The 16,680-nt window shown below is 33.9% G+C and overlaps 1 protein-coding gene across 1 annotated transcript; it reads right to left on the minus strand.

Moving 5' to 3' along the window:
• Positions 1-7,845: 7,845 nt before the first annotated feature.
• LOC145053825 (uncharacterized) lies at positions 7,846-9,799 on the minus strand. Its single transcript, XM_079001932.1, has 2 exons — positions 9,571-9,799; positions 7,846-8,754 (listed from the first exon to the last, which is right to left on the minus strand). Exons 1-2 carry the CDS (start codon positions 9,638-9,640, stop codon positions 7,979-7,981), a joined length of 846 nt encoding a protein of 281 aa, XP_078858058.1. The 5' UTR covers positions 9,641-9,799; the 3' UTR covers positions 7,846-7,978.
• Positions 9,800-16,680: the final 6,881 nt, after the last annotated feature.

A 16,680-nucleotide genomic window follows, 5' to 3' on the forward strand; every position in this document is an offset into this window, starting at 1 on the left:
TATTCAAGAAAAGGTAAAAGTTTCCTATGTTGTTCTTTGCTAATTTCAGATGAATGATGTAAAGCTGTTAATTTTGCATACAAACGCTTAGCAGAGTTACAGTATATATTTCTTTGTGCAAGTAACAATCTAACTTCTTTTTCAAGATTGTTCCTATCACATTTTACATTCTGCACCAGTAATTCTAGTTTATCTACTCTGCTTCGTTTATTTTCTAATTCTCTCCGTGTCTCAACTAGTTGCATATTTAGATTTTGAGCTTCAGTACTAGCAGACACAATAACATAATCAAAATAAGCCACAGTATCATCAAATGAAGTAATTCCAGCATCATAAGCAGATAAAGGAATATTAAAAGATTCAAGAATAGCACGTACCTTGGTGGTCGTTGGAGATTTGTCTGTGGATTTGGACACGAAGCATCGACCTGAAACATCCTCTTCGCAATTTTCTTCAAAGCTTGCAAACATAGCTCCATGTGTTGGATGCCTCATTTCTTCATCATCAGATCCTGAAGACCAGATCTGATATGTTCCACTCTCTCCTTCATCAGACTCTCCTTTTGACACTAATGACATTCCTTTTGTCTTCGCCCGCAACTCTTCAATCTTTTCCGAATAGTAGGCTTCATCTTTAACTTTGCTCTTTTTCTCCTCTTTCTTTCGCAACATGCAATCAGCTGCGAAGTGATTTGCACCATTGCAGTAGTGACAATAGATTCCAGAATCACCTTTCAGTTTCTTCACATCCTTTGCATCTTTTTGCTTTTCATCATTCTTCTCCAACTTCTTCTTCTCCTCACCTCCAGCTTTTGCGACACCACTCTTCGCATCATTTGCCTTTCCTTTTGGATTGAAAGGCTTTTTGAAAAATATCTTAACTTTATTGTTTGAGTAGAATGCCACAGCTTCATCATCAGAGTTCATTAAGAAACCTTCATTGTCTGAACCATCTGTTTCATTAATTTCAACTTCTGAAATCTTTGAAACCAAAGCCAAAGGACCTCCTAGACTTTGTTTTGATTCTTCAAATATTTCTGAAACTTCACTTTCGTGTGTTTTCAGCTGGTTGTATCAAAACTTTGTTGATTCTTCATCATCATACTCACACTTCGCCATTCCTTGTGAAGGCCCATGATGAATGTTAAATTGAATTCCATGAGAGACCTCATGATTCCATACCTATTGCAGCGAAAAACAAGCTCATTCAGACGATCATAGTAGTTTTCGAGAGTTTCAGTATCCTTTTGTCTGAATTCCTTAAGTTCAACAAGACATTGCTTCACAGAGTTGATCTTCGTCTTTTCGCTACCTTGATACTTCTCTTTCAGAGTGATCCAGATTTCCTTGGCTGTTTTACAACTATGAATGTAATTGTAAACCACAGGAGGTAGAGCACTTCTTAGTTCCCTCATGCATCTCTTTTCATTCTTCTTCAAGCAATTTTGTTGTTCAGCAACTTCAGTTGAAGTGGCAGATGATCCAATTGATTGAACATTTGCAGGAGCTTGAACTGTTCCATTGATACAATTCCAAAGTTCATCAATTCCATTTAAGTAATCCTCCATTCTGTCAGCCCACTGATCATAGTATTCAGGGATTAACATCGGAATTTTGGTTGAAGAACCAACCAAGTGAGAGAAAGAAGTCATCGTATTCATGTTGAAGTTCGCCATTGATGAACACGAGAAATTTTAGAAAGCTTGAAAAACTTGATGAATTTGAGAATTGATCAAATGAAATGATCACAAATTGCTAATCGATCACTCGATTAAACAATTCAAAGGCATAATCGATTCAAATCTGAAGATCAAAAGTGATTTTCAAAACCAAAATGCGCGGAAATTTTGAGTAAAGATACTACTCAAAAAGCAAATGATTCTAACACTAAAATCAGATCAATGCAGTTTGAATCCTGCTCTGATACCAATTGAAGAAAATTGTTATCGAGATTATGAAAGCAATTATGATTGAATGATTGAAAAGTAAGAACTCAATGACTAAATATTAATCAGATCTTATATTGAAGAAGACTGATTACAATGCTTAAGCAGAAAGAATACTCGAGTTCAAAAGCTCTTTCTACTTCTAACCTCAGTCCCTATTTATAGGAAACCTGAGTGTACAAAAAATATACTAAGTCTATTACAATACGCTTCGCACAAAACAGAAACTTAGTAAAATAACTAATATGCGAAAACAAAGAAACAAACACTTCGACTTTTACAATACTTAGACTCTACAAGTTTTCAAATGGAAGGGCTCGGGATGATTGTAGAGCACACACCACATGTTTCAGCATTTTGTGAATCGCTCTGATTTAATGATGTTTAGATAAAACTTGTTTACCTTGGTCTTATGGGAAAGATATGTATTAACGGTTTATTAACCTAAAAACAAAAAATAATAAATAAATAAATAAAATTTTATGTCTTGATTTTTGGAACATTACACAATCAAAACATAAAACTTTCATTAGTTATAATACATCAAAAAAATACAGCATTTAGTCATAATACATCAAACTTTCAAAACTACATGATGTCATTAAACTACATTAAACACAAACAAGACAACTTTGTGAGTAAACAATTTCCATTTTAGTTTGTCTAACTCTAGTATAGCAACCAAATTTCTACGTTTCATCTTCATCTTTCATATATATTGATCTTATTTTCCAATGTAGAGACTTTCAGGTAAGATTTTAGGGTTCTATTTCACTTGTTTTAGTGGACTTGAACTTCTTTTTAGGGGTGTCAAGATCCATCCATTTCTATAAGTTATTTCTTTTTATGTTCGTTCTTAGAAAAGAAGAAAATTGGTTAAAGGAAGAAGATTAAACCAAAAACTCAAAACATTTGATTTACCATGGAGTTGGGGCACAATCTGGACTTTCTTCCAATATTATTTTCATTCCACAAAGTCCTCACTCGATATGGTAACCCACAATTACAAGGATGTTCATGTTGAATTTATTCACCCTGTTTGGAAGAGATAGAAGAAGAACAAGAACAAGAACAAGAAGAAGCCATAGTCACCAATCTAGGGTACAATTGAGGAGAATGAAGTATAGGATATTCTAATAACGTACCACTTGACTTTAATCTATCAAGTAGATGCTACATATTGTCATGTATACGTCAACTAAGTTGTAATCTATGTTACCAGGTCACAAAGGTAATATGCTAACACAAACAATAAATTGGATGGTATATTAATTACAAAAAAATAAACTAAATTTGAACAATATCAACAGTTCATTACCCTCTTAAGTTGTTTTCCAAAAATAAAAATGTTAATTTATTTATATAATATTTTGGATAAATAGGAATCAGGCATTTGTTTTGCTACTCATTGTGGTTTCTTGTCTTTCAAAATTATCCACATACGTACCCATAAAAACATTTTCACGTAATATTTATTTTTGTAAATTTCATGCACATAACATTTCATGGCATTTGGGCAAATACATTTTCATTAACACATAACAGATCATATTTAGAACATATTTTAATTCTAAAAAATAAACATGAAAGCTTACTTTGTTTCTGTCCTGATCAAACAATTCTAGAATACTGACTTTAATCTTTTGCCGTGCTTAATACTTTTCTCTGGTTGCTTTATTTTTAGCTCTCTTAATTTCTATCATCTTTCTTTCCTACTTAATGTGGTCCCTTTTACTATGTATGGAGACCTCTAACTAAGTCTTTTTTATATTCAAACAATAATTTAATCCTAAGGAAAACATGTTATTCAACGTTTATAATACCACTACTCACGTTAGAATTCAAATTCAACGTTTATTGCACCACACACTCCCGTACAACTCGTACTCATTGGCTACCTTTTTATCATAATGCTAAGTCTCATTTTTATTGGCTAATTATAGTAATTAAGGCATCGTCTCGTATCTTTAGATCCATATTTATCAACAAATTTATATGTTTTTTAACCCAACAAGGATATTTCATTTTCTTTCAGATTCCCTTGTTTCCAACAAGACTGATATTGCTAAGGTTATTTTGTACTTAATATCTGCCGAATGAATACATCATAATCTATTTTTGGTGAGTATTTTGGCATTTGTTGTGACTATCTATTGACATGTAAATAATTTACTTGCTACATATAGAAGAAATGTATGTTGATGTGATGATGGAACATTGGGACCCGATTAAATGAAATTTCTGTGTTGATGTGAAGTCAAGCATATGGGTTGGACTTTTTTGGACCGCTAACAACCCAATAGAAGATTTCTTGGGTGCTTTAATTTTCGGGTAAACTATTGCAATTTCGAAGATTTGACATTTTGATTGTTAAAGGTTGGTTTTTAGCTAAATTTCTTTCTTTGTATCTAGAATGCTACCATGAACTATAATTATTTCAAAGGGATAATGATTTTGGAGGGTATAGAATTTTTATTTTGTTCATATTAAATCATTTTTTTTTCTTTGTATATTATTTATCAATGAATTTATTTTTTGTGTTCAAAAAATACAATTAGGTCATAAAGCTATTTTGTGAACACCAAAATTAATTTCACTGGTAATTATGTAAAAAAAGTGATTAAATATGAACAAAATTAGATTTATATATAGATTTATGTTGGTTGGTAAATCATATTTTAATAATTAATTATTTTTTATCAATATAAGAAAGAGATTTAAAACTAGATTTACAAAATAAAATTTTATAAAAATGAATATTTTACGATTAATAGAACTTGTTAATAAAAATTATAACGAAAGATGAAGAATGGATAATGAATTATGAGCTAACAAAATTTTACTTTTGCTCACTTTTCTTTTTATGTAAATAATTTACTTGTGAACATATTTTTGGTGTTCAAAAAATAATTTTACAATCTTTAATAATCAGTTGTAATGATATTTTTTGAATATAAAAATAAATTCATTGATCAATGATGTATAAAAAAGGTGACTAAATGTATACAAAATTAAAAATAAATTATCTACCTAAGTAAGTCATTATCATTTATTTCAAATGGATTAAACAATCACGGTAAAATAATTGGTACAAAACAGTTTTTAAGAACATCACATAAAGTTGAAGGCTAATCTTATACAACAAACAATGGGGAATCTCTAGAAAAATTCTAATATTTTGGAAAGAAATTTAATAAAGTCCTAAATTTTATTTTTTAAATAGAAAAATCTTGACTTTTTAACTTTTTAAATAAAAAAGCTCAAGAAACCGACTAATTTGTTCACTTTAGCCCCTTTTGACCCGTTCAGCGGGTCATATGACCAAATCGTTAGTTTTTTCAATATAATGAGACTTTTCTGCATATTTCGTCAAAACTTATATATAATGTATAAACATATTTTTTACGTATTTATATCTGTTTTTACATATTTATGAATTTTTTAAGTTTTTATATGTATATATTTACGTATTTTTATATATTTTAGATGTATAAACATATTTTTTATGTATTTATATGTATTTTTAAGTATTTTAAATATTTTGTATGTGTTATTTTTTTATTTATTATATGTATATGATTATATTTTTATTTATATACTTTAAATTTAAAAACATATTTTTTTACGTATTTATATGTATTTTTAAGTATTATATATATATATATATATATATATATATATATATATGTGTGTGTGTGTGTGTGTGTGTGTTATTTTTTTGTTGTTGATGTATTTTTTAAGTTTTTTATATAGATGTTTATGTATTTTAAATGTATAAACGTATTTTTTACGTATTTATATGCACTTTTAAGTATTTTACATATTTTTGTATTCCATATTTTTATATATTTTTATGTATCTATGTATTTTTTTAAGTTTTTTATATAGATGTTTATGTATTTTTTATGTATTTTAATGGTAAAATTGTATTTTCTTTTACGTACTTATGTATTTTTTTTACTACAAATCATCTTCACCATTTCATCCAATTCGTACAGTTTCTTCGAGTATGTCTAGATGGTTTCCTACATACCCACATATTTTAAGTTTTTTCTTTTCGCTTATCTTGAAATTAAGTATCGAATGAGAAAACCTTAAAAGATGTGAGTATGTAGAAAAACTATCTAGACATATTTGAATAAGCTATGCGAATTAGATAAAATGGTGAAGACGACTTGAAGTAAAAAAAATACATAAATACATAAAAATAGTACGGTTATATATTTAAAATACATAAACATCTATATAAAAAACTAAAAAAATACATAAATATGTAAAAATAAATATAAATATGTAATATATAAAAATACACAAAACATATGTAAAATACTTAAAAATATATATATAAATACATAAAAAAATACGTTCATACATTTAAAATACATAAATATACATAAACATCTATATAAAAACTTTTAAAAAAATACATAATATATAAAAATACATATAAATACGTAAAAAATACGTTTATACATTATATACAAATTTTGACGAAATCTACAGAAAAATATCATTATTTTGAAAAAAAATAACAATTTGGTCTCATGACCTGCTGAACATGTCAAAAATTGCTAAAGTGAATAAATTAGCCGTATTCAAAAAGTTAAAAAATCGGGATTTTTCTGTTGAAAAAAATAAAATTTAAAACTTTATTAAAAAATTTCTCCAAATATTGAGACTTTTTTAGAAATTTCCCAACAATCGGAGAATAAATGTGCGGATAACAAGTTTAGGATTGTGAAGTTGCTCATGCTTAGTTTAGTCATGTTGTAATGTCCAAAAATATATGAATCCGAAATTTCAATGCAAAAATATCTAAAATTTCGTATATTTTAGATTTTTTGATATCTAAACGTATATTATCCATTCGAAAAGTTAATAGATGTATGGATGTCAACGGGGGCAAACATGACGGGGAGTGCATCCCCGGTCCCCGCCCCCGAATACCTTTATTACTCCCGCCCCCGCCATCGATTAATTTTGTGTTGCCTTTTTTTTTGCTAAAAAAAATTGTTATTTACGCTAAAATAAGTTATTTTTTAGATAACAAATAATTTTTTATAGTAAAATTTTACATGTTAAAAATAAAAAAGTTATAGCATCATAAAAACATTATACTAACAATTTAAAACATGTTTTTTTATGAATTTTGGAAACTCAAAATCATGTTATAGTTTATTACAGTTATATAATTAGTATATGTAAATATATGTGTAATTTATTAACGGGGTCCACATAGGAATTTCGGGACGGGATTGCCTACCCCCGCCCCCGCCCCCGAAATTAAAGCGAGGGTTAACCTTCCCCCCGCCCCCGATTTTTTTAAAAAAATTCCCCCAAGCGGGACGGGACCCCCACATGAACGGGGTCCCATAGGACTTTTTGACATCCCTAAATAGATGGGAGTTGGGACTAGACTTTAGTTTATTAACCAAGACTTTAGTCGTTTACTGTAAATAATTTCCATGTTTTCGATGTTTCTTTGACATTTTTATATTTCCAAATTTTAATTTTGGATATTCCATATTCTTTACGATTTGGTGTAGTGAAGTGATTCAATATTCATGTCATTGTGATTTAGATGATAAGCGTATAAGCATAAAGCATTAAGCAATCCTCGAGAATGGAAAGGGTGGTTTATTGTTATTTTTGTTGTGTTTATACTAAGATTTAGACCAATGAACCCAACATATTCCACAGAAAAAGGTTCGTGTCACCATTGTTCAAGAAATTAAAATTTTAAAAGAAACAAATTGAACATCTCTATTTATGCCCCTACCTCACCAACAATATACCTCTCATTGTTATGATAAAATAAATAAACAAATCACCAATAAATTATACCCCAATTACACCCACCCCACCCCTTCATAACTTATTATATGTGTTACAATACAAACTAAGCAGTTAATGTATCTAGAATTTTAAAAACTTATGCCACTCCATACACAACCAGTTGCATATTAACAAGTTGCAATAACTGTTCCAATGCTTCTACACATACATACAACCAATAAAAGTACAATTACTTTATCAAAGTTCTTCAGTTGACTCAAAGCTATCATAAACCGGAGCTTCAAAAACATCAGCCTCCTCAGACACTTGAGATTCTTCAGACAAATACGAACCCACATAACCCATGACCATTTCAAGAAACGAACCCCCATACCCATTTTCACCAACACTTTCCTCCAGTTGACCAACAATTTCCTCCATTTGACCAACATTCTCCTCCTCACGTTGACCAACATTCTCCTCAAATTGACCAAACCCAAGCAAGAAATGAACACCATTAGCAACATCATAAACCATAAGCCCAATCCTTCCACCAATCCAACTTCCAAATTGACTTCCAACCAAATACCCAAATCGCCCAAACCTTTCTTCCCCTAAATACCCAACAAAATAAGTCCCAAACAATGTTCCTGTACCCCTGAGAAACCCTTCAGTCACAGTTCCTCCATAATAAATGGCTTCAAAGAAATCCCACCCGGATGAAATAATCGGGCCTATGATCCGTTTAGCTTTCCGGGTCGCCATTTTTGCAGCTTTGGCTCCATCTTTTTGGGCTTGTTTTGCAGCAGCTTTGGCTTCCATGCCTTGTGAAATTGCATCTGCTAGTGATGCTTCGATTGCTTTGTTTCTTGCTACTTCAACATGAAGTGTTCTGATGTTGTATGTGTAAAGCTTTACACTTTCTTTTACTATGCATGCTAATGTTCCTGAACCCCCATCTAAACAGTTGAAGATGGTGAACTTTCCACTTTGGGATGATCCCGTTTCTCCAACCATTTGTCTGCATTTTTCAGCTGAAAAAAAAGGAATATATGAGACACAGGGAATAATGAACTACTAAAATAAAGAATACTTCCCTTGATACTTGATAAATCACATAAAAAACTGGATACAAAAAACCGACAGACAATCAAATAAGATATTTTACAAAAGATTGATATCCATTATCCAAACAAAGGGGTTTATGGAAAACATAATCCACAGGTGTTGATTCAAACAAAGGGGTTTATTAAGATGTGTATGTAACAAGTGAATGCCTGGATCTACTATAATATTTCCATCTAGTTTCCCAATCTATGATTCATATAACCCTGCATCGAAGGAAACTCAAATACTAAAAGAACCAAGACCCTTGACTTCCTTTATAAATTTTCAAAATCTTTGACTTCTGAGGTCAACCCTTGTACTTCTCAAGTTCAAAGACATGTTTAAATTCAGTTAGAATATTCTAATTGCAGTAATCTTGCCACCGGATTATAGAGTTTATACAACTGTTAAAGTTTTATGAAACTTATATCGTTTTAGAAGTTGAATCACATAGTATGACCTCAAAAGTGGAATGATAACTCTCTATTTTCTCACAAAATGCACCGAACCATATCAAATCTTGAGTTACTATAACGAATTTGGTTTCTGTTTATATGATGAGTTCCCTACTAATTCAGATCAAGGTGTATTGTTTTCTTAATTCCTTCCGCAACCAATACTTTTTTCCCCTTCTTTTAACTTTAATAACGAGGAATACAGACCAAAAATTTGCAATTATCTAACAGATATTGAAGAGAAGAATCTAAACACTACAGTAGAAGAAAACTGGAATAGGCTTGTACCTGTGAAACTGAGGACGATAACGCCAACAATAAAACTAAGAAATTGGATTCTCTTCTTCTGGAAATCCATGACACACGCTCAGATGAAAACCCTAAGACCCCTACTAATCGAACTGGTTTTGGATCGTCTATGAGATCACTGATTTATGCATTAGAAGCAAGGTATCGATTCGTCACCACGCCAGAATCTGGAACTGCTCTCTAGTTCGATTTAACTTTTGTCTTGGTCGTCGGCAACTATTGGCGTCAGAGGGAAGACTATCAATCACAACAGAATAAATGGTTAAAATGGAACCGGTAGAAAATATATCAGATGACGTTTGTCCAGTTTTTTTTTTTTTTTTTTTTTTAAACTAAATTTCATTTAGGAAAATCTCAAGAAAAGTCTTAAAATTTTAGTCTAATTAACGAAAAAGTCTCGAACTATTTTTTGTTTACAGAAAAGCACAGAATACCAGCTAAAACTTCGAAAAAATCATTTTTGACCGGTTTCGTAGATTTAGGCGGTATTCTGTCATTTTTCGTTAGTTTGCTCAAAATATTAGGATTTTTCTAAAAATTACCCGATAACCAAAATATTGAGGCTTTTTTGAAAATTACTATGGAATTAATGGATATTGTTATTAACAAATCATTTATAAACATATTTTTTAATATAAACAAAGGAAATACATTTGTTGTTAATTTGTAAGAATAGAATGGTCGACTATGTACTTCTCTATTGTTTGTTGACCACTTCAAAGTCTCTATGTTCTTCCTATCTATCGTTGTGAGTGTCATAGTGAGAAGTACTCTGTTAGGCGTGACCAATACAAGAGTTGGTAATATTTATTAATACACAATCAATAAGTGTCTACTTGCTATTAGGCATGATGCTATGTAACATCCCGGATAATTAGAAGTAAAGTTGAAGGGCTAAAGGTGTAAATAAGAAGGTCGACTCGACGAGTCGATGGATAGACTCAGCAATTCGAGTCGCGTTACGGATTGCGTGTTAAGTAACCAACTCGACGAGTCACATGGGTGGACTCGGCGAGTTGGTGCTGTGTGGAGAAAACCCTAATCCCGGGGATTGAGCCCTATATAAAGAACATAATACCCTCTCCCGAGGCTCTTTACTCTCCCTTGAAGTCCAGAAACCCTAATATTCGTTTGTGAGAGAATTAGAGAGCATTTGGATCTTGAAGGAGTGTTGTTGAAAAGATCCTTGAAGATTAAGAAGCTTGGAGCAAGGGGCTTTGCAAGGCTTTGGCTTATTCTTCTGTTAGAGTCTTCTCTTGAGGTAATGATTCGTTGCTTGAGCTGTTATCCATCTAGATCTATCATTTGTGGGATTTTCGGGAGTATATCTAGTGTTATCTTGAGTTTGGAGGTTGGATCTGTGGTTGCTACCTCAGATCTAGAGTAGTGATGATCCAAAAGAGCATAAAGTCCCTGTTCAAGAGTTGTTGATGAAGCCTTTTGGTCCCAAACCCTAGCCCAAGAGTGTATTATGCTTAGATCTCTTTAGATTCACGTAAAGTTTGCAACTTTACATGAGGAACAGCTTGTAGAAGGGTAGATCTATGGATTGGAGCCCCTGCATGGCTTGGAAAGCCACTGAATGGATTAAGAGCTAGTGGTACTCGGCGAGTCACATGGTTGTACTCGGCGAGTTGCTTGAAGATAGGCAGAAACTCGAAGAGTTGGAAGAACAACTCGGCGAGTTGGTTGAAGATAGCCTTGGACTCGGCGAGTCTGTCGTGAGGTCCTCACCTTTCCTGGTTGAGCTGTGAATCGGTGAGTCGAGGGACGACTCAGTGAGTTGAGCAGGAAGTGACTCAGAGTTCGTGGGACTCGGCGAGTCTTGGGGTGACTTGGCGAGTTGGGTCGCGATATGGGAGTTTTCAGAGCATAGGGACTCGACGAGTCAGCGGGCTGACTCGGCGAGTAGAGTCAGTCAGGAAGTTTGACCTTGACTGAGGACTTTGTCTTTGACCAAGAGTTGACCAGTTGGCTTCTAGGGGTAATTTGGTAATTATTGGTATTTATTGAGTTCAGTCTTTTGGTATTATCAGTGGTGGATTTCGTTTCGGAGGTTGGAGCAGCGTGATCTTATCTTTTCAGTTAGCAGTTGCGAGGTGAATTATCCTCACTATATCAACCGGGTCTAAGGCACCAAGGCCGGCCCTTTATCGGATAGTAATCCGGGTATCGTTGTTATGTTATTGCTTTACTATGTTTGCATCCTGGTAGTTAGGATGGTATATGTTAGAGACCTGGTTAAGTTCGGTATCCTGGTATATAGGATGATACTATGATAGTGACCGGTTAGGTCGGTATCCTGGTTAGGATGATGTTATGTTATGTGATCTGCTAGATCGGTTTGATTAGATGTGAATGGTTGTATGATTGTATGTTTATGTGCACATGGTTGTTGTACTGGGGTTAGGTTGAGGCGGGTCCTGCTTTGTGTTGTAGGCCAACATACCCAGGGCGGACCGATTAACCCGAAGGCCCAGCGAGTGGTCTGGATAAGCTGTAGGCCCCGCGAGGGCGGACCAGGTGCCGAGGCTCGGAGAGTGGACCAGGCCGACTGAAGGCCCGGTGCGGGCGAACCAGTCATACTATAGACTCGGAGAGTGGACCAGGTGGGTTGAAGGCTCGGTGCGGGCGGACCAACCACACTGCAGACTCGATGGATATGGCTAGACTCGGAGGGTAGACCAGGTGGACTGAAGGCCCGATAGGGCAGACCAGTCACACAGTAGACCCGAAGTGCATGGCTGTTCTGTTCGGTTATGATATGTTATGTGTGGTATATGTGGTTGGTATTTTGGGGGTATCTCACTAAGCTTTCGGGCTTACAGTTGTGGTTTAATGTTTTTCACGTACTTCAGGAGACCGTGGCAAGGCGAAGGCGTGATCGTACCGCTCCTCATGTTTATGTTTTACGATATGGTTTTGGGAAGACTCTGATAATAATTATATTGAAAACCTTTTTGTAACGACTTAACGAAACTGGTTGTTTTTGAAAAAGTTTAAATTGGCTTGAATTTTTAGAGTGTTACAATGTTATATGATCATGTGTTATCAGAAAGTATCATTACACGAACATATAGATCTTTCATTATGTTCTTTAACCTAACTACCACCTAACATCCAAACATTACCCGGTAACAACCATAAAATTACACACATCTATCGCGAGTGAAAAGTAAACTTTGAATGACAATTTAAATAGATAATAACCCTTCACTTGTTTCCATATAAATTATCATTAACGGTTCACTTTTCACATTTTATAGATGTGTGTTAGTCGATGGTTGTTAACATGTAAGTTATGAATGTTGGTTGGTAGTTAGGTTAAACAAAATAAGAGGAACACCAACATTAGAGGAATGCTAATTAAGTTCGTCTCACCATCATACCCACAACAATGCATAGGAAGAACGTATAGAGTTTGAGTGGTCAGGAAGCAATAGAGTACTTAGACCACCAATTTATTCCTAGAAATTAGCAACAAATGTATTTTCTTTTTTTATAATAAAAATATTTTTTATGTTTATAAATGATTTGTTAATAATAATATTCATTAATTTCATGGTAATTTTCAAAAAAATCTATGTAATTTTTGGAAAAGTCCCAAAATTTTGAGCAAACTAACGAAAAAGGACATAATACCGACAAAATCTACGAAATCGGCCGAAAAGGGTTTTTTCGAAGTTTTAACCGGTATTCTATGCTTTTCTGTAAATAAAATTTAGTTTGAGATTTTTTCATAAATTAGACTAAAATTTTAGGACTTTTCTGAAGATTTTCCTTTCATTTATATCGAGAAATAAGAACGTACTGTTATTAATTTATTTATTTATCGTGATATCTTATTTTTAGTTATTTATTATAGGCTTACAGCAACATTAAAACATACAATAATTATTATGGATAATGATTAAATGTAATATATTTTTTGATTCATACACATTTAGTCGAGTTTTTATTGTCTACATTTTCCCATTGAACTTGTTGAATTGTTCAAAAAACATCCTTATGACCTGTAATTTTAGGTTTAGCCGGTTACCGGAGTATCTGACAGTTCCGACGAGTTTCTGTTAGTCTTCCCCGACGAGTTTTGTTGAGTTTGAACTCTTTTGGGGATTTATGGAATTAAAAAGATCGACCTCAATCATCTTCACGAGCCACAACCCACAACCTTAAACCTTCTTCAACGTATTTGATAGCTCCGACGAGCAACCCTAACAACACCCTTATTTCTCGATTCCATCCTAAATAACCCACCATCCATGCACCTGTAAAAATAAGAAAAAGAAATGGAGACCATACACCAATATCTCCACCAATTTTTGGGTTGAATCTCACAAACCGAACATCACCCTTCTTCCACCATTACCTTTACCATCATCATTCATCATACATGTGCCACCATCCCCATCCAGCCTACACCGTCAACAATATTTCATTGAATTCCCCTACTCTATTAATTGCCAACACAATCAATCAGTTAATCCCAACCTTCTGATCTTTTACCAGCCATCAAGTAAAACAAGAGGTAGAAGAAGCTTCTTGACCTGTACCAGGGAGAGATCCCGTGAATGACACAAAGTCGGTCTTCGGACACATATCTATTAAGGGAGAGAAGTAATTGAAGGGGGTGTATGTCGATTGCAGTGAAGTAATCGAAGAGGGTGGGTGTTGCTTGCAACAGTCTGATGGACTCTATTTTCTTTTCTATGTACAAACCGATGATGCACTGCTTATTGGAACCAACCATCACATGTGAAACTCACATGCACATCACGTGATTGTACCATGTCACCACTTTAGCCCCCATCAAATGTTCTCAAATAATCTTTGATTTCCAGATTAAATGTTGCTTAATCCAATCCAAGTTTATTTTCTATGATACACCATGTAGAACTCGGTATTCCATATTTATTTGGAAGACTTCCTCAGAGTATTAAGGATTTTGGAGTCAAAATGAAGCTTTCTCCAGTGATGGCAGTTTTGGAAAGAAAACGGGTGGTGGTAGATGATTCGATTATGCATGTTTTTCGGTGACTACCATGTTCAACGAAACGGGAAATTTAAGACTATTCGTGATTTTGTATATGATGGGTTGAATGGAAGTGTTGAAACCATTGATGCATGGTGGCTTCATGGTTCAAAAGATGAAAATCGGATTCACTGCCAGAAAAAAAACATTGTTTGTCAAAGACTCGTCAGAGAAGATGACTGGAGTCTCGTTGGAGCTGCAAAGATTGTCGGAGCTGCCAAATATGTTGGAAACCTGTCATAGCAGGTCATAAGGATGTTTTTGAACGGTTCAACAAGTTCAACAGAAAAATATGGACAAAAAAACTTAGTGATTAAATGTGTACAAATCAAAAAATATGTTACCCTTTTAAGTCATTATCCCAATTAACAATTACCTTTTATCATTATAATTGTAGAGAGCCCTCAAATTTGAATACTCCAAAAATATTTATAATATGAGTTCTTTTAATGGCTTTTTCATCAAAAAAAAAACTTATGTAAAAATAAAAGGTTATAATGGAAGCTTTTTTAAACATTTATTTTTCAAAAATCTTGTTAGTTAACAACTTAAATGCTTTTTCCAAGCATTGCAAGTCGGCCTTTGTTGTTCTTCCATATCATGTCCCCCATGCCTTTGTTGGTATATTATTTCGAGAATGGTCACTTTATACATAATGTGAGAGCCTATAATTGTATGTTCGCTATGACTTCCTTTGGTCCACGGGTGGATGAGTCAATCAATAAGAGTTGTGCACCTTATGTATTTAAAGTTTATGGCCAGATTTCACATTGGATTGGGTCGTTTTCCCCCGAATCAGGTCGGCGTCCGTGTTTTCTACAGATATACATCTAGACACGGAAAATGAAATTTCAAATAGGCTCCATTCGTTTCGTGGTGAGGATGATGTCTTGTTGTCTTCCAAGGTTGTGGAATCTTTAAGTCATGTGTTGAATACACATAAGTAATATGTGCGTACCTTTAGAACGACGAAGGATATGGCCGAATCCATGAATTTGGACTCTTATGGTGTTAGATTATTTAGTTTTGTCCCGGATAGAATATATGGGTCGCTAGTTCCTGGTAGTTTGAGGTGCATTATTAGTGGTGACGATGTAAGTGGAGCCATTTATGACATTGTTGTGTTTTCAAAGTCAGGTTTTGCTCAACGGGTAAGCAAGTTTCACGTAAGTTACATGTCTTTGCAGTATTCACTTCTATTTCCGTACGGTGAGGATGGTCGGTGTCATACATTGCGTCTGCGCACCAATTTTGACTCAGGAGATAGGAATTTATCAAACAATATGTTTTATAGTTATTAGATTCATGAGTGTCACCATATTTACTCTCTTATTTTACATGTTCGACGCCTCTTTCATCAATTTTTGGTTGACGCGTACACTTGCATTGATCAATCTAGTCTTGATTACTTTGAACACCATCAAGAACGGTTGTGCAATGAGTACATAAGCGGTGTTTGTGATGCTTTATCTAAGGGAGACACGGATAGTCGTGACATCGGTAAGCGTATATTCCTTCCTTCATCTTTTGTTGGCGGACCTATGTACATGTATAAACACTACCAAGATGCGTTGGCCATATGTAGATGTAACGCCCGTAGATCCGGGCTAGTCAATTTGGAGATGATAGGGGTTGAAAACGACTTTTCGACAAAAGATTATTTAGAATAAATAATCTTAACCAAGTTGTAGAATATGTCTCAAGGGTTTCGTACATATAAAGAACGCCGAAATCCGAGTTATAACGAAGAAGTTATGTCCCGTCGAAGTTTTTCGGCAAAACCGGCACGACACCGGGAGACGTAAATAGTGAATTTAATATAGAGGACTTTTTAGCCTTAGTGATCTAAACCAAAGTTTTAGTCTACATTAAACCAAGAACATCCATCAAAAGAACGCCCAAATCTGACTTCGTATGAGGAAGTTATGATTTTTCTAAGATTCGGCTTAGCAGTGCACGGCCCGAAACTCGAATTTTAGTTTGAGCGGTTTTTGGCTTACGCGACCTAAATGAGAGTTAAATATCTCATTAATAGGAACTCAACGGTAAAAAGATAG

This window comes from Lactuca serriola, chromosome 5 (genome assembly GCF_051521515.1).
Source record: "Lactuca serriola cultivar US96UC23 chromosome 5, Lser_US96UC23_V15, whole genome shotgun sequence".
Classification (NCBI taxonomy): domain Eukaryota; kingdom Viridiplantae; phylum Streptophyta; class Magnoliopsida; order Asterales; family Asteraceae; genus Lactuca; species Lactuca serriola.

Bases quoted from the DNA above. Each gene is read 5' to 3' on its own strand.
- LOC145053825 (XM_079001932.1), bottom strand. From the start codon at position 9,640: ATGGATTTCCAGAAGAAGAGAATCCAATTTCTTAGTTTTATTGTTGGC. The intron at 8,755-9,570 runs GTACAAGCCTAT...CTTTTTTTTCAG, and splicing joins TATCGTCCTCAGTTTCACAG to CTGAAAAATGCAGACAAATG.